At 42.1% G+C, this 25167-nt stretch overlaps 1 protein-coding gene across 1 annotated transcript in view; it reads left to right on the plus strand.

Annotated features, from left to right (window-relative positions):
• LIFR (LIF receptor subunit alpha) overlaps window positions 1-25167 on the plus strand; it is a 103584-nt gene that overhangs the window by 39364 nt on the left and 39053 nt on the right. The window contains exons 2-4 of the mRNA XM_028098115.2: window positions 15851-16014; window positions 18062-18176; window positions 20841-20980. Coding sequence (XP_027953916.1) covers window positions 15870-16014; window positions 18062-18176; window positions 20841-20980 — 400 coding nt within the window. The 5' untranslated portion in view covers window positions 15851-15869. The remainder of the gene's footprint in view (window positions 1-15850; window positions 16015-18061; window positions 18177-20840; window positions 20981-25167) is intronic.

Genomic DNA, 25167 nt, shown 5'->3' on the forward strand with positions numbered 1-25167 from the left:
CGGCATGTGTAAATTGATCTGAGGTTTTTGGCTATTTGTTTTGGGGGGTAAATGTGAGAGAGTGAGTTTGTGTTTGTGTGTGTCTGTCTGTATATACAATTTGGTAAAATGCCAGGAAAATTATATACCAAATGTTAGGTAAGATTATCTTTGTGTGTTGAAATTACAGGTGACTATTATTTTTTATTAATCATTTTCCTGATTTCCTTTATATAAAGCATGTTATGTAGTTAAGAGAATGGGATTAGATGCTATTTCCCATTTACTGGTTATGCGAACTTGGGCAAGTTGTGTCTTGTGTTTCTTTCCTTATCTGTAAAATGGGAGTAATAATATCCAGCTCAAGGTGCCTGCGGGTGTTTGATAAATGTTACCTTGACCTCACCAATCTGATATGATTAAGGCCACTATTATGTTCCTGTTAATACAGAATTTCTAAGCAGAATAACTTGTTTTACAAGTTATATCAAACTGTTGTGAAAAGCATTTCGGGACATTCTGACAAAATATTTCATTGCTTTTGGTCACTGGGAAATATTTTGCTGAATTTTTATTTACTTGAAAACTGAAATGCTTTGCATTACCAAGAAATTTTATTTTGAATCGAAGCCTTTTTTTTTTTTTTTTTTTTAATTTTTCCTTCTGTGTTTTTGTCTTTAATAGTCCTGTATGGTAAGTTCTTGAAGGTCAAGATCCGATCTTTCCTTTTGTAGAGTTAGAATGAAATGTGATTCACTCATCCCGGAACTGATAGGGGCCTTTTTTTCCCCCAGGCAGTGGGTAGACATCAGATACAGAGCAGTGCCCAGGACAGACATGCCCCCTTCACTTGCACCACCTGGGAAGTGGCCATTACGGAGACCCGCACACACTCAGTAAATGGTGCTGCGGCAGCTGACAGTCAAGCAGGCCTTATTTCCTCTCCTGCAATTCTGAGAGAAACTTTGTTGTGATGTTACTTTTCAGTGAACACAAACACTGCCTCCTGCTTATTCCATGAACACATGAGGAGCAGACTAGGTTATTTCCTTCACTGAGGATTTACTGATCATTTACATTATACAGGTGGGAGACTATCCTAGGCTAATAGTGTTACAATTGCTATGGTATATCTTCTGTGAAGGACATGCCTTTTTGAGATGGGTTCCTACTAAAAAATTTAGGACGAATGGAATTCATGGGTATAAAATTATTGAGATGGGTTCCTACTAATAAATTTAGGACGAACGGAATTCATGGGTATCCCATTTGAGAAATTCTAGCACGTAATCTTACTGAGGATGAGGGCAGTAAAGCATGCAGCTTAAAATATGTAAAACGACATTAATTTTGTAATTTCCTAATGTAAGGACAGTTTTTAAGTTGGCAACAGTGGACAAATTCTGACGTAAAGTAGATGCAGCAGTCACGAAGGAAGCCTCAGAACTTTCATGACAAGCAGTGACCTTGCATCTCATTTTTTTTCCCTCATCCGGCCTAATAAAGAAGATGGTTTCACGAATCCTTTTTTCTTGTGCCTGTGTAAAAGGCTTGGAAGGTTAAGTCATGTCACAGGTCAGAAGCACCAGCAGAGCCAAGACTTTATTCATCATTTATGTCACGTTTTTTCTGTCTACACTCTTGCTTTCCATGGTCCACCTTACCCTCTCCATCCCGCCCCCACTGGAACCAGCAGTCAGCTTTCTTTTTTGGTTGAGGGGCGATCGCTTTTCCGAAAGAAAAAACGCCCTTTATCTCTCTCAGTGAGAGGGACTGAGCACTCACTGGCAAGTAGAGAGCAGCCAAGCTGTGTTGACATGCAGACATGAGGCTGTTGGCTAGACATTGCCCACTTGCCCTTTCTCAGACGCCAGCTTCAGTAAAAGTACAGATGTCTCTGGGACCTTTTCAGCTCACTGACGAATAGTCAAAGCTGTGATTGCTATACTCACACATTCCAAGGGATGTATTGCTGGGATCAAAACTCGAATGCTTGCAGGTGCAGTGGAGGTCACGTACCTTGCTGAGTGGGTCTGATCTGCCCATTGTCTTTGTGCTTTTAGTAGAGACAATAAGAAATATCTTTTACTACAAGGTGGACAACAGTGGTAATCTAGATGGTACATGGCAACTGAAATTTGTCTCCGTTCTGGAGACCAATAACAAAAGACGGTGGAGGTTGGATGTGGGACAATGTGAGCTTAGTTTGGAAGGATGGGTTGGTGTCTGTTACATGGCAAGGACGAGTGGGACAGACATTCTGGGCAGAGGGTGCAGCGTGTGCAGTGACACAGAGGACGGCCCAGTTTTGGTGGGACCCGAGCACAGAGGCGATGTGGGCAGAGGTGGGAGTGGGAGGTTGGGTGGCATGAAACAGTGGAGAGCCTCATGTCTCATGCTAAAGTTGGCCCCTTTTCCAGTAGGCCAGGGAGAGTGATGGAAAATTTCAGGCATGTGAGACCAGCATTTCAGAAAGCTGACTCCCGGTTGTGCCATGGACGGCTTGGGAATCCAGAGACCAGTGAGGAGCCCTGCAGTAACCTAGGCCGAGGGGAAGAAGCCCCCAGCAGGCTCGGCCCCTCAAGTTTTTCAGAATTTTCCCCATCATGTCAAGGTGGTGACACGTGGAGTGGTGAAGACCGCAAGCTCTTCTCATGCCCAGTGTGCCGTGCCCTTTCTTGAAGCTTCTGATTAAACTCAGTGCAAAAGCATTCCGTGTGTTCAGAGCTCCCAAACACAGATCTGCTGGTGCCTTCCCCTTAAGTTGCTAAATGTTCAGGGGGTCCCCTAGTGTGGGTGTAATTGTAAAATAGGGAGTAGGTCAAGTCCGGAGGGGCGAAGTATCTGCTTGAGTTAAAGATGTCGGTCACAGGGTACAAACTTTCAGTTAGGAGATACGGGAGTTCTGGGGGTCTCATGGACAGCATGATGACTGTAGTTAGTTGTGTACCAAATGCTTGAAAATTGCTGTGAGAATAGATCTGAAGCATGTTTACCCCCTCCACACACACAAAGGTAACTGTGAGGTGATAGGCATGTAAATTAACTTGACTGCGGTAGTCACTTCACAGTGTATATCAAATCATCAGGTTGTACACTTGAGATGTATCCAGTTTTGTCAGTTATACCTCAGTAAAGCTGAGAAAGAATCGGGGGTATAGGCACACCCGTGGAGAGATGGGTTAAAAATATGTGGAGTGAGATTTATATTGAAGCAAGGACTTATAATAATTTGGGCAGTAGTAAAGACAGTAATCACTTATGTTTAATATTAAGAATACCTTACTATTGGATTGCCTACCTGTTAATTTTTAGACTAAAAGTGAATCCTCCCATTTTAATGCCACTGGAGGATAGGATTTTAGGCGTCGTGATAAAATGAGGAGATACAAGAGCTGTCCTCGTTTTTACTGTTTTTGTTTTGGCAGTTACATTCCATTATTGGCCCATTTCACTGATTAGTCTTTCCTGTTTTTTTCCCACGTGTTGGCACTAAATCATGTCTCTTCCAACCTATATTTGTTCATTTTCTGCACATGATGCCATTATCAGCATCAGCAGCATTTTAGTTTGGACTCTGAAATTATCAATGCCAAATTTATCTTATGTACTAGTTTATTGGATTAATTTATTAGAATCCTCATTATTACATGAAATGTATTTGCTGTTTTGCCCGTTTTTTTCATCCACAGATTTGATGAATGTGAGTCTTGTGCCAGCATCCAGTTCATTAATGAAAAGATCAAGAAAAACAGAACTGTGCCATTTCTGTCGGTAATCTTTGTCCCGGTTGACATCATCCAAAAATTAGCACCCCTCGAGTAAGGTTGAGCACGTGGTGGTGAGAGGACCCCCTTTACTGTTTTGTATACAACCTATATCTCTTCATCTTGCTCATAAATATCTTTCAGGCATTTAGAAGAGATCTTGTTCAAATACCTCCTGTCTGTTTCTGAGGCTTGCTTTCCCAGATCAGCAGCCTCATCAAGTGAGGGGGTGAGGTAGGGCTGAGGTACATTGGCTTAGGATCCCTTTACTGATATGTTCTGTAATCAGGATCAATGTCAAGCTCACATGTCTCTCGTTTGTAGAATCTGCTTTCTTGACAGAACATCCCACAAAACATCCCTTTCCAAAACAGTTTGGCCAGAAACCAATTCTTTCTGTTGTATTTTTCATTTTCTATTCCATTCTATTTAGAAGTTTCAAGTGAATGTAAGGTGAAGTACTGTCCTTCCAAATACTTAAAAGATGCTGTTGATTATGGTCGAAAGCTAAAGATTTTGTTTTAATTCTTTTTTTTTCTTTTGAGAAGCATTTGAATTCTAAAATAATGCTCAGGATTTTGAGATCTGGAATTAAATAATACCATAAAGAAAAGAAAAGGACCGTTTGAATTCTTTCGGAGAAGAGAGCTTTCAGATTCCAACCCCAAAGAATGCTAAGAAAACATTCAGGCACATTTTGGTCAATATCTATCTGTGCACTGAAATATAAATCTTCAAACAGTTTATATTTTAAGATTATTTCAACAGCAAGTCAAGAATTTTTTAATGCCAATACATTTTGAAAACAGGTTGTTAACTGGTGCCCTACGAACTGTACTTGGCCTACAAATGTGTTTTCTTTGGCCCACATAGTGTTTCATAAAGAATTAGTTGCCAGCATTTAAAAATAAGGAGATTTCACGTTACCAAACCAAACCAAACCTGCATCCCTGTCCCTTTTCGAAAATCTGGAAGGTCTGTGACTACTGGATTCATGATCCCACCTGGTGGTTGTATAGAAGTAAAGTGCGAGCTGGAGGCTACCCACCTCAGCTGTGCATGCCTTATTCCTTCCCCGTGGCCAGCCTCGCTCACTTCATCTGGCTGGTCCTCAGAGTGGGTTTGAGCTTGCCTCTGCTGAGTTAAAGAGCTAACCAATTAGGAGTCTACTTCAGAGTCGGGAGGAGAACAGGAAGGTGGTAGCCATTTGCTCTTTTGTTCCCCCAAACAGGTTGTTTGACCTCGGGCATGATGTGATGGCTGGCAGTGCCTGGGAGAGCAGGTGGAATTTTCCCCCAGGGACGGCGTTCAGCTGGGCAGCGTCCCTCATGGCATTCCAGATCTGCTGGTTCAAGGTGACAAGCAGGGCGTCCTCAGAATAAAACAGCTCTGCATTTCTTAGCACGTGGAAAGTAGGAAGGTAGGCCCTGGGTCATCGTTGTGTGATTTTAGAGATGTTAGGAGACTTGTCCGAGGTCACATACCTGCCACCTGGGCTGTGATGAACCAGGGACTGGAGCCCAGGAGTCGTGACTCTGGTTCAGTGGGTTTTCCACTCCACATTTTTCATTTATGTGTCATGGTCTAGGGATGAAGTTGGTAATCAGGCGTGGCTTCAGATCCAAGTTCTGCCCCTGACCAGCTGTGTGAGCTCAGGCAAGTGTCAAAAACCTATCTGTGCCTCGTTTTCCTTGTTATAAAGAAAGGGAGGATAATGATACTGAGCTCAGTGGGTGGTTATGGGGATTTAATCTGATACTGCATTTAAAGAACTTAAAACAGTGACTGCCTGTAGCAAATAGTGCATCAACAATGCATGATATCTGAAAAATAATATTTGTAAATTCTGTGTTATCACAGTAGACTTAGTTAAAACCAGCATTTCAACCACACAAAACTATTATGTAATTTTTTTTTCCTCTTGGGATTTAGAAAGGGGTTTTAGGATAGTTTTACTCTATGTATTTTTTTTAAAGCCTCCAATAATTTGACTCAATTTTTTTATTCATAATTTTTTCTGTAGCAGAGAGGTGCATTCAAAAGCATATCGTTCAGCTTTCTCTTTGGAATGTAAAGAAACAATTGGGTGTCATCAGAATGTTTTCAGTCCTCACCAAAGATGCCATTTGGGTGGATTTGTTCAATTCACTAAATAGATCTTGAATATATAGTGCATATAAAGCCCTTTTAGGTGCAAGAGAGTTATAAAACTAAATCTCTGCTCTTTAGGAGCTTATGATTAATGGGAAGAGAGGGTGGGAGGAAAGGAACGAATAATCTCCATAATACCTGGTATGGTACAAAAGATGCCTGAAGTGGAAATGGGGCAAAGTGCAGCGGGATCATTAAGAGAATGCCAGACTCTGGGCATGATGGTCTGTGAGAACCAGGAAGCAAAGATGCCCCAAGGACAGGGAGCCGAAGAGGAGGATCAGATTGTGGGGCTGAAGTTTGAATTTGAGTTTGGACCTGCAGTCTGAGCAGTTGGTCAGACACCTGGAGCTTGAAGGGACAGTGAGGGTTAGAGATGGAGAAGCTAAAAGCCAGGCGAGTCACTGGGGAAGCCAGAGGCCATGAGGTGGATTACTCTGTGATTCAAGTACTTGTGCCGAGATGCTGCTGTGGGCCTGCCAGACAGTGGACGTGGAGAGAAGGGTGAGGGATAGGGAGCAAGACAGGTCATGTTTAGGAGGTAAAACTGACGAGTAGGTGGGAGAGCTGGGGAAGAAGGAGGAGTTAAGGGTGACCCAGGAGAAGACTGGTTCCACGAACAAGGACTGGGGCATAAGAGAGCAGGTCGGGAAGAAAACGTGAGTGTAATTTACCTGTGGAGATTTTGAGGGATCTGTGAGATATCTAAGTGGATATGTAGCATCAAAATACTTTGTCATTCCTGAAGGACCTCATTTGAATTGGATGTGTGTAAATCAGCAAGCAGTTGCCTAGTAGGCAGATGGTTAATCTGTAAGTGGGAAGAGGCCAGTCCTGGAAATACAGATTTGGAAGTCATGAGTTGTGAATGATGAAAGCCACAGGATAGATAATGCTGTTCAGTGAAGAAATATGGGGTGAAAGAGCAGTGGGCTAAGGGAGTCCCACAAGGACGTGGAGAAGGAATGCTCTCTTCATGGCATCTCTAGTCGATGGGGGAAGGAACGGATTATTTAATTAATGGTGTTAGGATAAGTGTAATCTTTGGGGGCTGGAGGGAGCCTGGGTTCCTGACTCCTGTTGTACACCAAAATTAATTTCATATGGGTTAAAGTTTCACATATCAAAAGCCTTTAATGTACTGGAAAACTATATAGGTGACAGTTTATACAGCCTTGGCCTGAGAAAGAGTTTATGGTCAGAAACCATAAAGGACAAAACTGGGAAATCTGACTTAATGAAAGTCAAACAGAAACCTCACTGAAAAGTAAGAAAACAAACTGGAAATACTTGCAATGCATGTAACAGTTCATATGAGTATTATGGTATGGTGTTGGGATTTGTTTCTTCTCAAGCAGTGAAGAAAAGATTAACATCTAATTAGAAAAATGGGCAAAAGACAGAATAAGCATCTTACATATAAAGCATTGCAGATTACCAGTAGACCTCTGAAAGGTATTTTTGACTCCACAATCAAGAAAATGCCATTTATGGCCTAACAGTTGGAAGAGATTAAAATTGAAAAAAAAAAAATCTTGCTCTGGGTGACTGTGGAGAAGCATGTACTGGGGCATAGAGCTGTTCCTGATTGGCTTTGAAGGTAAGCTGCTCTTGTGCGTCTTCCCAGCATGTTAAAGATCCCTTGGCAGTTTTTGGAACAAGAAGGAGCATCCTTCGGGTCGTTTCTTCACTATAATAATAGGGTGTTTCACCCTTGTGAGAGAAGGCAAAAGCAAGTTCATTTGTGTGATAGACATTGTTAGCATTTATCGAAGGCTGTTGCATGCCAGGCCCTCTGACAGCCCAGCAGAGGGGAGAGGCGAGTGTATAGAAGTCACTGGTCAGTGCGGTGAAGCTTCCGATGGAGCATAGGAGGAGATGGAGGTGTGGAGAACATCACGGGGCACATTCCACAGAGGCCCTGGTTTGAGGGGAGACCCCAAGGCCTGTGGGGAGTGTGGGGAGCTGGAGGTAGTCAGCGCACTGCAGGGTGGAGTGGAGAAGACTGTTGGAAGGGTTTTGTCCACCAGGCTGGCCAGGAACTTGATGTTGGAGCAACGGGGAGTCTTCAAAGGATTTTAAGCACGAGAGTGATGTATGCAAATTTGTTTTGACATGCTGAAGTTGACAGTGAGCAGGCTCTTCACTTAACAGGGAAGTCCTCACTGGAGTGAAGATGACCAAGACTGAAGGAGAAGAATGTCAGGATCCTGAAGAACAAAAAAAATCACAGACCAAGAAGTAACTGCAGTTCTTCTGGGGAGACACTATCCTGCAGAATCCACAAAGATCTATTCTTATAACACAGCAAAAGTTACATTTCAGGATTATTTTCCTGCGTGCAGATTCAGATTAGAGTATGATAATGGGATCTCTGGGCAGTTGAGCTGGCCTCTAACTTAGAGTCCCACATTTTTGGTTCACGGTGCTTTTGGTGTTGCATTGTTTTTACAGGGCCCCCAGGTCAAAGGAAATGCCTAACAATTCTTATGAAGTACTTAGTTCCAAACAACTTAGTATTTATGACCTGACACTTGAGTAGCAGTTTGGAAAAATAATGCATAACAGCTTAAAAGAAAAATCCCATTTTTCTTTTATTCTTAGAAAGCTGCATGTGTGAAACTGTGGAGCACTGCATAGCTTCTCAGACCTTGGAAACAGTTCGGACACTGCCACCCTCGTTTCCATTTCTACATTTTTTTTTTTTTTTTTGAGTGGATGGTACCTGTGTTTTATCACAGTAACCAGTGACCCTGTCTTTGCAAGATACGAGGTCATTGAGAGGAATGTAGCGTGGGCTGGTGTTGAAACTGAACTACCTTAAGCTAAAGGTTCTGACAGTGATGGACAGTGATGTTGCTTTGTTTCCTTTAAACTATGCTGTAATATCCTGGTTCACTTGCCTCTGTGCCTTGCACAGTTTGGGAACTACAGCTCTGACTTGGGTTCCAGTGTTGGGAGTGCTGGGGTTAGCCATCAGCCAGCTTTGGAGTGTGTCTGCTCAGCGCCAGGCACCGTGCTGGATACTGGGGGTGTACGGTGAACCAAGAGGAGGCAGCATCCTCTCACCGGCTGCTGGAGGAATTGCAGAATCGGGCAGTGCTGCAGTGGGGCTGCGACCAGCAAGCTTTCTGTAAGGGGCCGGGTAGTTACAGGAGTATTTTACGCTCTGCTGGTCATGCACGTCTCTGTGGAAGCTGCTCGGTCCTAACACTAATGTGGAAGCAGCCATAGGCAGCACATAGATACATGGGCATGGCTGGGTCCTGGTAAACCTTCATTTATAGAAGCAGGGCTAGCCCCCCATCATAGTTCATGCAAGCCCTGAAATGGAGAGGTCGTTAACGTGTTGTGGAAACAGAAGGAGCAGCTGACCTGCTAGGAATACCAGAAGGGATCTCAGGGGCTGCCGTGGGCTCTTCCTACCGCCTACCGGGGCTTCCCAGGTGAATAGAGGGGGCAGAGAGCAGTTCAGAAAGGAATTCCAGGCAGAAGGAAAATTTGTGCAAATGTAAGGTGTCATAACGGGATATGGCAGCTTGGAAATGGTAAGGATCAGAGAGGAGGGCGCGGGGCTATGGTTGCATGGATCATTTTTCTCGTTTTCTCATTTTTTTCCTACCTCACTTTTTTGGCGGAAGGTATATCTTTTGAGTTCTGGGACATCTTTATAAAATGTATTTTATCCTCTCAATTAGTAGTTTGAGTATAAAATTCGAGTGTGAAAATAATTTCACGTGAAATGTTGGAGATGTTCTCTTTAGCCTTCAGTGCTAGGAAGTCTGCTGTACCCTCTCCACTCCCCCATCACATTTGGTGACCACACACCCCGTGTATCCTCTACCCCTGCATCCTGCTTTGAAGATCGAGCTAGCGCTGTCCCTGTAGGACAGTGGAAGGCTTGTGAGCCTCATGCAGCGAGTCCCAGAGTCCTGGTCCAGAGTCCCATGCTGCTCTCATTTCCGAGCCCTGTATGGCTGGCCTTCCCCTCCCTGGAAGCTCTTAAGATTTTCTTTTATACAGTTATTCTCAGTGATGTACTCTGTAAATTCACTGTACTGCATACTTGGCTGGCTCTTTGAGAACTAGATTTTTTGCAGCTGAAAATCGATCGTTCTTTGTATGTCTTTGTTATTGCAGTTGTCTCTTAATCCCCTGAAAACACCGCTTCCTTCAAGCTTCTCTCTTCCTGAAAAAACCTTTACTATCTCCCTACACAGTCTAGTCTCAGTCTGCTTTCACAAACCGGTCAGGTTTGTGTTTTTCATAGGTATGTCTCACTCTACTTAGATCCCCACACTTCACTTTACAATAGAGTGGTGTCTCCCTAACTGCAAAGTATGTGTTCCTGAAAAGCCTTCTTCAAAGGCAGTGCTCCAGGAACTGAAGATCTTGTGTGTGGGGGAGATGGACATGAGGAATGCAGTTAGGAGAGTAGCTGTTGGTCCCAGTTTTTCAACAATGTTTTTGTCCCCTAATAAAAAAGAGTATAAAGAAAGGGACACTAAGAAGAATATGAAATCAGCAATATGGATACTGTTTACTTTCCATTCAGTCTCCCCCACTAGGGGTAAACATTCCAGCATAGGTTTGGTGATCTGCAGACATGTTTATCTTACCTTGTAGTTAATGGCTTTTCTCCCTCCAGTGTGCAGTTCCTTTTGTGAATCAGTGACAAGGGAAGTATCTCATTGGGATGACAAAAAGGTAGATTCTCGAGATAAAAGATGCTCTGGGTCCTCTTCATTCATGTCTTCCTGACCCAACAGGTGCTTCTCAGGCCCATTCCTGCTGGCCTTGGTGCCAGAGAGTCCTGCCAGCAGAATGAACTAGCTCTCTGCCACATTTCCCCCTCCCTCCCCAGCTCCCTCCCCTCCTACCCCACCAGAAAGAAGAAACAGACTAAACAAAACCTATCTGGACCACAGTTTCTGCTCCTCCTCTGCCTCTACTTTGCTCTTTCAGCTCTCTTTACTAATTATCCTAGGCAGAAAGGACCGAAACCTCATGTATGGAACCAGAGTGTTCAAGGCTGAGGAGAAAGTAAAGCATTTGTGATGTTCCGTTTTCACAAGAGGGGACAGAAAGCTCTGCACGCGGGGTTGGCCTGTCTTCCCGACACCCTAAGACTGAGCTCGGGATACAACATAAATAAAACAAGCAAAGAACAGATTTTTTTTTTCTTTCCATTGCAACAATTTTATAAATTGATTCTGCTTGATCAGTTTCCTTAAAGAGAAGGTTTGTTGACATTTTTTTAATCCTTTAAGATAGTTATATTGCATAGGATACAGACTGGTGGCCCGTGGGTGGGATACAGTCTGAAGACATATTTTGTTTGGCAAATTTAGAATATTTAAAATTTTTAGAATTTAGAAATTTAAAAACTTACAAATTAGTTCCTTAACATTTACAAATTTGAGTTTTTCATATAAATTCCCAGGTTTCTACCTGGGCTCGAAAAGTCAGAAAATCTGGCAAAACAAGGCCCACTGCTGCCCCCTCTAGGTTAGGCTGGCGAGCTCCAGTTTGCGCCTGCCTCTGGAGAGTTAGTCACTTGTTTTGCCTTCCAGGTATGTGCATTTGCACCTGCTGCTGCAGCAAGTGACAGTGATCCTAATTTCGGAAACTCTAAAAATGTGTACTCCTCTAGGAACAAGGCATCACTTATTGGGGAAAAAAAGTAAAATCTGGCAGTGTTTCTGTTGGAAGGGAACAGAAACAAGTTTCACGTATCCTTTTTCCCTTAAAGTACGTTAGAAAGCTTTGTTCGTGTCCTGTTCTGGCCTCGAGTCCATTTGAAATTTTTGCTTAGTAGAGAAGTCGGATCTATTACAAACATAATATGTGGCCTAAGTGACTTCGCTCACCATTGTTTTCTACATAAATGTTAACGACAGAAGAGTTTTCTTTCTCATCGTGACTATGTTCAATTAAGCAGGTGTTGGTGATGCTGTCATTGACCTTCCTGTTCCCGAGCACACCCTGCATCTTGGCCTGCCACCGCTGACCTCAGTGGTGTCCTTGATCAGCGCCTGCTGCTGGCGCTGACCTTGTACTGGTCCGCCTGCTTGCTCGTGGTCCGCCAGCAGGAGCACAGTATTACACCTTACCCTTGGGAAGTGTGTCCTGTGGGCCCTGAGCAGAGTTGGCCCCCGTGCTGCCACTCCTGAGCCTGAGGCCGGGAGGGATCAAGTGATTTGTCTCAGTCACACTGCTCATTAGCTGTGGAGCCAGGATGAGAGTTGGCGTCCACTGGACCTGGTCCAGAGTGCGGTGGCCTCCAGACCCATCTTGCTACGTCAGGGGACACACATCTCTTTCCTGGAACAAGTTCCAAACTTGTAGTGAGGGACTGTTTTCATTTCAAGATGATGTTCAGCCAGTCAATGAATATGGTTTGTGATTGTTTCAGTTACGGTTTGGTCACGTTCGGGGCTCCTTTATTCAGTTATTCCTGCACATGCTATGGAATTCTATAACTTTAGCAGCTGGCATTTCAGACATTCCATGAATACATTTTCATTCTACTGTGTAAGCTCAGGGACACCGGAAGTTAGGGAGTCATTTGGCCAGAAAATAGTTGAACGCTTTTGAAATGTGTGTCTGTGCCCGGTGTCTGTTTTGGTTGTAATTATATAAGCTACTCGAGATTTGTCTCCTGAGTTTTTGACAGTACTCAGCAAGAGCCAAGAAGAGATCTTGCCATCTGCTTTTGCTAAGAAAAGTGTTTTCTGAATTATCTTTTTGGACTCCAGTTATTTAGATGTTGGATCTTTTTTCCTCTGTCAAGTGCCTGTTCTTACATCTCTTCTCACATGTTCTGTTTTTGTCTTTTTTTTCCCCCCCTGAAAAATTGCTCAGTATTTTATGTCTTTAAAAAAATTTCAATATCAGCCAATACATTTGACTTGTAAGAGCTATTTTTATTTCTGATTATTCTTTTCATTGCCTCTTCTTCTAGTTTTTTTTTTTTTTTTTAAGATTTTATTTATTTGAGAGAGAAACAGAGCACAAGCAGGGGGAGAGGCAGAGGGAGAGGGAGAAGCGGGCTTCCCACTGAGCGGGGAGCCCAATGCAGGGCTGGATTCCAGGACCCCGGGATCATGACCTGAGTCGAAGGCAGATGCTTAACGACTGAGCCCCCCAGGCGCCCTCATACTCTTCCAGTTTTCAGGGCTGTGCCATATTCACTCTAGAATACTGTTTAGAGACGGTTTTTCTGTTTTTTAGTTTTCTTCTTTTCTGCATCATCCCTTTTCTCTCTGGGAGTAATTTTTATTTTCCTTCTAGGGATCCTGTTTATTCTGAATTTCTTTTTATTGTTTTAGTCTTTGCTTTATATGTTTTATGATCCTTGGTTGTCTGTTCCAGTATAAAAATGAGGCACTATGAAGTCTGACAAGGAGTTCTCAGTGCCTTGGGAGGACTTGTCAGCTGGCGGGCCTCATTCAGCTGGAGCGGATGGGAACATCATTACTCTGAGGAAGCCCTCAGTGTCAGATGTGGAAGCCTTTCCTCTTGGACACTTGTGTCCTTGTTAGCTGTTCTCATTTCCTGGGTAGTTCTTTTACATTCTGTAGAGAATGCCTCTGTTTCTGTTTTGGAAGTAGGAACATGACAAGGTTGAGGTCCTGAAACAGATCTCTGAGATAAACAGAACATCTATAAACAGCCTATAAACAGTAAATCACTGCCTCCCTCTTTATGTACCCAGAGAGGATTTAAGTGGCACCACCACCCATCCATTGTTATGTTTCCACCAAATCTGTAGCCATCTTTGCTTCCTGTCCTCTCCCTGTATCTCCCACAGCACACTAAATACACTTACACCATTTACTACGTGTGTGGCACTCTGCTAAGTGCTTTACACGTATTTACTCTTTTAATCTTTACAACAAACTTATGGGAACTATAGTTATCATCCCCACTTTACAGATGAAGAAATTGAGGCACAGGGAGATTAAGGCCACATAACGAGTAGCAAAGCTAGGATTAAGCCCCAGTCCATTTTTGTTTTGTTTTAGATTTTATTTAAATTCAAGTTAGCATATATAGTTAACATATATTGTATTATTGGTTTCACAGAATTTAGTGATGCATCAGTTGCATATAACACCCAATGCTCATTATAACAAGTGCCCACCTTAATGCCCATCACCCATTTACCCCATCCCCTTACCCACCTCCCCTCCAGAAACCCTCAGTTTTTTTCCCATAGTTAAAAGTCTCTTATGGTTTGCCTCCCTCTCTGTTTTTATGTTACTTTTTTTTTCCTTTCCTTACTCTATGTTCATCTGTTTTGTTTCTTAAATTCCACATATGAGTGAAATCATATGGTATTTGTCTTTCTCTGCCTGACTTCTTTTCACTTAGCATAATACCCTCTAGTTCCACCCACCTGTTGGAGGGAATGTAAGCTGGTGCAGCCACTCTGGAAAACAGTATGGAGGTTCCTCAGAAAGCTAAAAATAGAGCTACCCTACGACCCAGCAATTGCACTACTAGGTATTTATCCAAATGATACAAAAATAGTAATTCAAATGGGCACACACACCCCGATGTTTATAGCGGCAATGTCCACAATAGCCAAAATATGGAAAAAGCCCAGATGTCCAGTCCATGTTCTTAAATCACCATACTGCCCTGCCTCTAGTGCATTGGGAAGACCCTCCATCTCTAGAACAGATCCTGAATCTGACCATCTCTTCCACCTCTGCTTTTAGAACCCTAGTCCTCACCACTGGTGATCTCACCTGGACTCTGGTTTCCCTACCTCTACTCCATTTCCCTAGAGTCCACCTTCCATGTAGCGGCTAGAGAAATCTTCCAAAGGGCTGATCAGATATGGATCCTCCCCTGATTAACATGGTTGAGAGAAGAATCCACTGTTGTGTTTTAAACTCCGAATCCTTTCCATGGCCTGGAGGCCTCCATGGCCTGACCAGGAGGGTCTGGGCCAGGCTGCTCCTCCTGACCTTTGAACCTAGTAAGCTTGTCCTTTTTGTTTGCTGCTGCTTTTCTTTGCTCCTCGCCATCTTCTCATTAGTCAGGACTCAGCTCAGGTGACACTTTGACTCACACACATCGACTTCTTCTGGATTTTAAAGCACATATCAAGATCATAAATTTCTTAGTAGTTTATGTATATGTATCTCCCACCTAGATTCCAGGCTCCTGGAGGGCCAGGACTTTGGTTCAGTGTGCACCCCCAGTGCCTGGATGGGGACCCGGCACTTGGTAGGCTCTCTCTGGTCATTTGCTGACAAGTGTCTCGGGAGCTCTTAGGCTGAACAGTGCCTGCCTTTGTTGCGGCCCCCTCCCCACAGCACACCGGCTTCAGTCCCTGCTCGCCTATGTGTGTAGACAACTCTTATCTATAAGGCAGTGGTCCCTTTTCTGTTATAGTTGTTGTAGTGTTTGTTGCACTTGAGTCATTTGTGTGTATTGGGCCCTATTTTTGCCACATCTGTGGACTCCCTATACTGTTATTTATCCTAATTTTTTCTTCATTTAAATTTACATGAAATAGAAACTTTTATCACAATGTAAATGAAAAAGAAAAATATTATTTGTCATAAATGACTATATTAATTGAAATTAAAAATGTTCCATATATCATTGAAAGTTGTCAAAACTTCAGTTTCATGCACTGCTTTTCTATACTGTAGTAGAAGTATTGGAATGGAGAGTTGAGAAATATGTGTTTGGTTATAATCTTGAACTTGAAGCCTGTCATTTGAAAACTTATCCTATAATGGATCCCTAAAGCAACAGTTGCGTTTGATTGTTCACATCTCCTAAAGCCAAGGCAGCTTGAGTCTAGAGTCTACAGAGTTACTAACGTACAGTATGTGCATTTGTCGGTATCCACTTTCCATGTTGTTGTGCATAGTGCAAGAGGTCTCTTTGCAGCACTTTGAACACCATTTGAAGTTCTTCTCCTCATCTAGGACTGACTACTTTGTACGGATGATGATGAACCTTTCCTTACGTTTGAGAAGACCGTCCTGGATGGTGGATAGTAAAAGAATGGGGATGACTTCAGATTTACAGTGGCTCTTATTAACATGTATTCTCCTGTACTTAATGAACCAAGTAAATAGCCAGAAAAGGGGTAAGTGCATCTGAGCCTTAGAGAATGAACTGATTGCAATTCCGTTGCTGTTTTTTTGCTATTACTATTTTGATTATGAGGTGATCTTGTGTCTTTATCGAACCTTTCCTTCAGGTTTTTATGGTTAAAACCCCATTTTGGGGCACCTGGGTGGCTCAAGTCAGTTAAGCGGCTGCCTTCAGCTTGGGTCATGATCCCGGGGTCCTGGGATCGAGCCCCATATCAGGCTCCCTGCTCAGTGGAGAGCCTACTTCTCCCTCTGCCTGCCATTCCCCCTGCTTTTGCTTGCTCTCTGTCTTCTCTGTCTCTTGCTCTCTCTGTGTCAAATAAATAAATAAAATCTTTAAAAAAAAAGAATCCATTTCTTTGTCATCTTTTTTTTTCCTGTGTACTTTTGTTCTCTTTTAAAAAGGCCCATGAATAGTCTTTCCCCAGAAAAAAAAAAGGTATAATTTACATACAATACAGTTCACCTGTTTGGGATAAAATTCTGTGAGTTTTGACAAATGTGTACAGTCATGTAACTACCAGCACAATCAAGATACAGAACACTCCCCACTCCAGAAAATTCCCTTTGCTCCTCTGTACTCAGCTCCTCTCTCCCTACCGCAAGCCAGCACTGGTCTAGTTTCTGTCTATAATTTTGCTTTTCCGAATGTCATATAAATGAAATCTAAATCTCTTTCTTTAATAATATGTTGTGTTCATCTTCTTTAAATATATTAAGAATGTTTGTGTAGATGTTATTACCTAGCTTATTTCTATAAAGAACATTATCGTCCTTCTGCCTCTGAGTTTTTATATTATTTCCATAATTAAACAGATCTTCTCTTTTCCCCCGAGATCACTGTTAAATAACTTTAGTATGGTTACTGATGATTTCTAATGTGAGTGCTTCTAATGTTTTTGTTTTCTGTCATGTATAAGTAGCTTTGTAATTTATTGCTACTGTAAATGTCATGCCAGTCATGTAAAAATTAAAACCTTTTCAGAGACATTTATAGAGAGAGTCTGAGATGGAATAACCTTTTTTACACTCTAATTGCTCTGTTCCCTCCCTTCTTCCCTCTCCTCCTCACTTTTTCCTTTTGTTCTCCCTCTTGTACCCCTCCTCCTTTCTTTTCATTCTCTTTTTAGCACGACAATTTTTCATTATATGGTGAGAATGTATTCTGTGACCTAGTATTGTTTTATAGGTATGAATAAATACTATTAGGATTACAGTCTTCTAAGTTATTCGTTACTTGTCAGTTGTTTAGGCCTACACAGAAGACATATTTTTCAGAGACTTGTGTGAGTTCATTACTATTTAAATATAATATGCTTCATAAAAATATTTTTAAAGATTTTATTTATTTTTGAGAGAGAAAGAGAGAGACTGTGGCAGGGGTGTGGGCAGAGGGAGAAGCAGACTCCCTGCTGAGCAGAGAGCCCAGCACAGGGCTAGATCCCAGGACCCCCGAGCCAAGCCAAAGGCAGACTCTTAACTGACTGAGCCACCCAGGTACCCCTGCTTCATACAAATTTAAAGACTGGCTGTGGGGTTTCTGTGTAGGTGGCAGTCTGGTAACAGGCAGTGGGACAGTGTGGCTAGGAATGCTTAGAAGATGTGTTTGTGGCATGGGAAACACGTAATTTTTACTTAGAGTTACTTTATTCGGGGGGAGGAATGGGGGCAAATGGGCCTATTGGAGATAAAATTCTTCCAGGCCCTCTCTGGGTCTCCTCCTTGACTCCCTCCATTTATCTTAGTGGCTGAAGGTGGAACTTTGATGGAGGCTCGGTCCCTAAGTGGTCTAGTGGTTGGCTTACTTCCATTGGTTTCCTCTCATTTTTTAATCCACAGCTACAAAAAGAAATAGAAAACCAGTCCCTTCTGTGACTGCAGGCTCATCCCTGCACAAAGAACGTGGATTCTGTGCAGTTATATGCTCATACTCATGACTAAAGGTGGTTTGATATGTTGGCCTTTCATGGTGCCGTTAAATTATTAAGCATGTTCTGTGTGTGTATGTGTGTGTGTGTGTGTGTATGTTTCCTTCTCCAGGGGCTCCTCGTGATTTGAAGTGTATAACTAACAATTTGCAAGTGTGGGACTGTTCTTGGAAAGCACCCTCTGGAGCAGGCCATGGTACTGTTTATGAAGTTTGCATCGAAAACAGGTAATAGAAATACTTTGGTTAATGAATAGCTATAACCTAAAGGTCTTTAATATTAGAGCATAGAGATTTGATTCTAGAAATTTTTTAATGAAATTTTAAATCTTAGCTCTCTATTTCCTAAAAAATCTGAATCTTATATCAAGGGAAACAAACCCTTTTCCTGGCCAAAACTTTGTGTTATATGAATATTGTATAGGACACCTCTTTCATATGCTGTGGATTCTGATCTACTATAGGGAAGTTTTACTGGTCTGTCGCAAACCAACATCTGTCTAGATCAATTGGGTTCAAGTTTTGACTCTGCCTAACAGAATACGTCAGGTCTGGAATAGGCGGTTCAAGGCTGGCATGGTTGTTGATGAGAGACCCAGGTTCCTCTCTATCATGGTGTTTTGCCAGCTTTAGCATGTGATCTCATGGTTCAAGGATGCTTGAGGAGTGGCTGTTATGTCTGCATTCCAGAAAGCAGTGAGGAAAAGGATGCTTTTTTTTTTTTCTTAGATTTTATTTATTTGACAGAGAGAGACATAGAGAGAGGGAACACAAGCAGGGGGAGCAGGAGAGGGAGAAGCAGGCTTCCCACCGAGCAGGGAGCCTGATGCAGGGCTCAATCCCAGGACCCGATCCCAGGACCCAGGGATCATGAACTGAGCCAAAGGGAGATGCTTAACGACTGAGCCACCCAGGTGCCCCGGAAAGGATGCTTTCTTTAAAAACCCCGAAAAGTTTTCTTTAAAGAGACCTCTAAGAAGTCCCACACAACACCTCTGCTTGCATCTCATTGGCAGAATTTAGTCGAATAATAAATCCTATTTGCATAAGAGATGGGGCAGTGTGCCTGGATAAACCGTGAGTTTGAGTTATTAGGGGAAAGGGGGAAAGGACATTAGGAGGCTAGCAACAGGTTCTGTCACCCCACCTTCCCCTCTCAGGTAATCTGGGAGAGGGCCACAAGCTCCAAAGCCTAGAGGTGAGGCCTTTGGGCTCTCTGCAAACCGGAACATTCTCTTCCCTTTCCCCGATTCCAGCAGGGCTCTGAGTGGTTCGGCAACACCTGAGTTGTTGAGCAGGGCAGCTCCAAGTCCCCTTTTGCTGATGGGTGGCCCTCATGTAAATGGACATAAGTGTGCATTTAAATGTTACTTGGGTGTTGTTTTCCTGTTTGGTATAGGTTTATTGAGTGTTAGTCTAAGCTTTGTGGTATGTTTGTCAACCAGGAGGAGCTCGGTTGTGTTGCAGAAACAGCCCTAAAATCCTATTTCCTTATTTTCTGCTGTGAAAATAAAGGATTATTTCCTGCTTGTGTTCTGTGTCCATCTTGGGTCAGCTAGCATCTCTGCCCCCAGTCTCTCCTTGGGGCCCCAAACCTAGGGGTCCCTCACCCTCCAGTGCATGAAGACAGGAGAAGGGAGCACAGCCTACACTGGCTTCCAGAGCTTTCTTCTGGAAGGGACAGATGTGAATTTCACTCACATTTCTCTGCAAATAAAGTCCCATCGCCTGCCTTGCTTCAGCAGGAAGTACAGTCCTGCTGTGAATCCAGAATGGGAGAACCTGAAACATTTGGTAAATAGCATGAATGACTACCTCAGGCCACACAGAGAGGAAGTTGTTCTGGCTCTGCAGGAGTTCACAGAAACAAATCACCATGGGTTAAGTGCTGACGGAAATTATATGTGAAGGGCTGAGGGGGCATTGACTGAGGAGTGTGGGGCCCCAGAGAGGCTGTCCAAGGTGTGACTGTGGAGTGTGAAGACCCAGTTTCTCAGAAAAAGGACAGAAGGACATTCCAGCCTGAAAGAATATGGGTTCCATGGCATGAACTTACAAAATGGCATGATTTAGCAAATTCAAGTGGTTTTGTGTTACTGGCACCTAAGGAAGCCTCCCCCTGTGAGGGTGACAGGAGGTGAGCCAACCTGTCTAAGTCGGAGTCCGGAGTAGACGTAAAGAGGTGGGGTGCTGGGCAGGGTCACATGAGGCACTGCCGAGTCCCTCTGCTTGAGCTCCAATTGGCATGGGAAGTTAGAAATGTACATGAAGGACAATAAAAAGAATGTGAATGTGCTCTGTGAAGGTTCAAAGGGCTGTGGAACCAAGGGGAGAAAACCGACTTTTGTCCCAAGAGATATGGGTGGGGAACTGGAAGAGTTTTGAAAGCAGAGTGGAAGAGAAAGTGTTGTTCACATTGAACATTAGACCAAAACAGAGGAGCTGCGGACAGATTGAGGGTGTGTTTGAGGGTCACAAGCAGCCAGTTTCATTCCTGTCCTCAGTATCTGAGGCACCATCTCAGCCTGAGACCGCATGATGGTCTTGGATAGAAGGGCAGGGCTGTAGCAGGGCAGGGGTGTGCGGCGCCAGGTAAGGCTGCCGAGGGAAGGTTGGTGGGAGTTTGAAGGGCATGCTAAGATTCCAAGCTTCTTGAAATAATCATCTCTGCTTATCACTCGACTCTCTGGTACAGTCTGGTTATTCATCCTCCACACTGATGCACTTACCATTACCCTCTCTTTTTTCAGTCTTTAGATGCAGTATAACCTATCATATTTTTGTACGGAAGAACATACTTTCCACCACATTTTGTGTTAATCATGTTTTTGTGAAAGTTGCACTATTAATTTTATCTGCTAATTAAAATTTGATTTTTTTTTTCTGTTGCAGGTCTCATTCTTGTTATCAGTCAGAGAAAACAAATACTAAAATCCCTGCTCTTTTACCTGGTGATCATGAAATAACAATAAACCCTCTGTATGATTTTGGAAATCTTATAAGTAAATTCACACTAAATGAAAAAAATGTCTGTAAGTATTTGAAAAGAAAATTGACTAGAAAATAACTCCGCAACGGGGCGCCTGGGTGGCTTAGTCAGTTAAGCGTCTACCTTTGGCTCAGGTCATGATCGCAGGGTCCTGGATCAAGCCCCAGGATCCACTCAGTGGTGGGTCTGCTTCTCCCTCTCCCTCTGTGCTCTCTCTTGCTTCCACACTCTCTCAAATAAATAAAATCTTAAGAAAAAAGAACTCAGCACAGTGCCTTTGTGCTTAGTATTGCAGTGCTTCATAATTGGCAGAAATTTACTCTTCTCTTGAATGGCAGTTGTTAGACTAATGCTTGCATTTCCCCAGCAACCATACTGTGGGTTATAGAGCACAGCCAAGATTGGGGAAGGAAGCCAACTGCTGTCTAGTCAATCAAAAGTAGATGTTACAGAGTTCACGATCCTTTCCACATTGGATACTTTTCTCGTCACCTCTTCGCCTCATTGATTCCTCCATACCTTTCAGAATTTCTCAGGTGTCCCGTGCTCTACGAAGTGGTCTTTGACCATCCCTATTCCTTTCTTAACATTCCCTTAGGCAATGTGTATTTCTCCTTCGTGGCATTTCTCACAGTTGCATTACTAATGTATTATGTGATAAGGCACTTACTGTGTGTCGCTTCCACAAGAAAATAGGTTCAAGTAGGGCAGGGGGTTTCTCTTCTACACCTAGCACCTAGCCCACTGCCTCACAGGTGCTGAGCGTCTTTTACAAATGTGTTGACTGAATGCCTGTGACGAAGGTTACAGGCTGAGTGGAGTCATGAAATAGACCCAGGCTGATGGAGATGGAAATTTTGCTACACAGTGAAACCTTAGAAACCCCAGGAGCCTTGACTCTTAATGGAGGGGGAGGCAGGTTTGTTTGCTCCTGACAACTATTATGGTGTGGCATCAGAATGATATTATAATGAGTCTTATAAGGATGACTTACTTTGAAACAAGGGGAAAAATATAATTAACTTGGTGACCTGTCCAATTTCATAGATGAGATGCCTGTTGGGAGTGGTCTGTGTCTGAGATAGAACAGATTCTGAAAGGATAACAAAGCAAGCTTTCCAGGAACTTCGCATCTGTCTCACTGCCTTTCAAGATCAAAAGGGGAGCCATGTTTGTTCTTTTCTTTCTATAGCTGGATGTGAGATCTGTGTGAAAATGTTTTGTACAGATCAGCCATGATCTCAGTACCTACAGAAAAATACTGCTAACACTTAAATTTATTTTCTATGCATATACATATAAGCAGTGAGCTTTATATTACTTTATAACCTGCTTAACAGAAGACATAGATTTTTCAGTTTGTTATCTAAATCTGTATTATTTTTATAGGCTGCATAGTATTCCACTGAATGGAGGTATCATAAATATGTTAAGTGATTGATTATTAACATTGAGATTTTTATTTCTGGTTTTTCAGAATTATAATCAATGCTTTAATGAGCTTGTTTTGCACACGTATGTTTCAATTTCCTTAGGCTAAATTCCTAAAATTGGGAATGCTGCATTAAAGATAATCCCCTTGTTAGGACTTTTAATATCCATTGCCAGTTGTTTTTTTAAAACTTCCAAGTCTCTTTGCATTTCCACAAAAATCCTATTAGAGGGGCGCCCTGTTCTTTACTTTTTGCTAAGACTGGGTATTGTCCATTTCTCTTAGTTTTGCCATTTCAATCTGATGGCCCCCCAATTATAGCACTTTGTTTTTGCATTTCTGTGATTACTTCTTTTTAAAAAGTTACCATTTTTATTCTTTTCTGAACTTGTATCCTTTCTCAATTTTCTCTTGTGTTGAAACTCATCTTTTCCCTCATCGGTTCATAAGAGCTCTCTATATTATGGTTATTAATTCTATCATATTTGCTACAAATAATTTTCCAAGTTTAAAATTTAAACTTCCTGGTTTTCATTTTTATATAAATAGAATCTTTCACTATTTTTTCTTTGAGCTTTTGATTTTGTTATCATGCTCGATTTAAATCTTTTATTACTCATCTGGAATTATTTTATAGTAAGGTATAAGGAATCTTAGTTTTATTCCAGATTTTTAAAAAATTCCCCAGGACTCTGTCAGAGAGCCGGATTGTGTTGTTTGATTTTTCAGCAGGTAACTGAGAAGGTTCTGCCTGGGAAGCTACTTGAAGATGACAGTGTTTGACAGAAAGAATTAGAAGGGCAAATCAAGACAGATTCTAGATTACTTACTGGATGAATAGTTCATTGTTTTTACATATCACGTGCTTTGTTGATAGCATTTTTAATAATACTGGGTCTGATTATTAGAATATTAGATTAGTAGTATCTCAATAATAAGATATTACTATTACTACTGTAATACTGATAAGAAAATTGAAAATCAAACTAGATGAATATAAAAAGGAGGTGGATGCATCAGCAGATCTTTTGAGTACTTAATGTTTGGGAGAAGGTATGAAATGATAGTGTACCCGTGCCTTAGAGGATCTGGGTTTTTGGCAGTTTGCTACTGAATTAAAGTTTGAGAAATTAAGTTTTCTCCAGATGCTTTCAACACTATACATATAAAGCAAACAAGGTATTTCATATATGTACATATGCATACTAAGCTTCTAATTGACAAGGGCAAACACAGAAATAAGTCTTTGTAAGACTTCTAGTGTGTAAGTTTCTTAAAATAACCTGAAAATAAGATCTGGCTGAGACAGAATAAATAATGTGGATCCTATAAATGAGCTGGGAAAGCTCCCATACGCTGATGTTTAAGCAAGAAAAGCCTGGAGGTTATGAGTAAAGATGTACTAGCTTTAAAAAAATAAACAAGCACAAGTGATTAAATTTATTTCCCAGCTGAAAAGTGTCTTCTAGAAAGCAAGTTAATATCGTCCTCAAGTGTCTATTTTAGCTGGAAAGAAATGCAGATAATAGTTTGTGGACTCTTAGGGAAACTTCCATTTTACTGTGGGGAAGTATACTATGAAGTGTACTATGTGTGTGTGTTTAATCCTTTCATTTGCATAATTGTGATTGTTACTGTCTTTTAGCTTGAAATATGTATTGGCTATGACTTGTGTTTTGAAGAATAGCCCACTTCTGTTTAGATAAAATGTAAATTACGTGTACTTTCCAGGGAGGGAGCATTTTGATAGATAAATATTGCCTTAGTGTAAATGCTCGCATGTTTCATAATTTTTAAGTTACTATATCGTGACAGCCTGAAGCATTTGAAAGAACCATGTTCTCAGAAGCCTCTGCTCTGTGGTCACACTGGCACCTTGAACTTTCCCTCTCCTGGCGCTAAGGCAACTTCTTGCTCCTCCTGTTTTTGTTTTTGTTTTTGTTTTTGTTTTTTTAATTTTAATTCCAGTCAGTTAACATATAGTATTTGTTCTGTTAGTTTCAGGTGTATGATATAGTGGCTCCTTCTGTTTTAAAAGCAGCTCCTACTTAAAACTTGTCCTGTAAAGCATCCTCCACTGTCTTTAGGTAGCTGTGAAACCATTGACTTTGCTGTATAGTATTTAGTTGAAGCCACAGGTACTATTTCCTGTCCAGCCGAAGATATTTTACACAGATCCAGTATAGAGCACTGTGGTCAGCACATTTTAGTTAAATTTAATAAGAACTTGTTTTTAATTTCCAAGACTAATTTATATTGGTTTGCTCTGCCGTTTTTGTTACTTAGCACACTCAGCTACCCTACCTCTGTAAAGTCCTGCAGTCTGGGCCTGCCGTGACTCCTCTAGCCGGCCCTGTGCTCCATGGGACAGTGCTAGGATAGGGATGGGCCAAGAGCATGTGTCTCTGGAGCTGTCTTAACTTACCTTCACTTACCGTGGTTGGAAGAGAGAACATGCAAGACAAGAGTCCCCATCTTGTCTGCCCTTCATACCAGAAAGCCTGTGTTTCATACAACGGAACAGGCTCACACCTTACGTGTTTTTCATTGAATAATTTACTCATCCCTTTTAGGTAGGGAGACTTGAAGATTTTAAAAGAATACCTTACTTTTTCTGCCTCCCCCTCCTTTTTTTTTTTTTTTTTTTAACCATTTCTCCCTGTAAGCTACCATATCCTTGAGCATGGTTTTTTTCTTTACCTTTTGTATTGCGGCTTCAGAGCCCTCTACCCTCCCAGACTTCTTTATCACCAGTGACAGTGCTGGTGGTCTTGTCTCACTTTTCTTCTATGAACTCT

The sequence above is a fragment of the Eumetopias jubatus genome, unplaced genomic scaffold (assembly GCF_037043125.1).
Source record: "Eumetopias jubatus isolate StellerSeaLion01/CBP00866 unplaced genomic scaffold, mEumJub1_p1.0 scaffold_5, whole genome shotgun sequence".
In the NCBI taxonomy this organism is placed as follows: domain Eukaryota; kingdom Metazoa; phylum Chordata; class Mammalia; order Carnivora; family Otariidae; genus Eumetopias; species Eumetopias jubatus.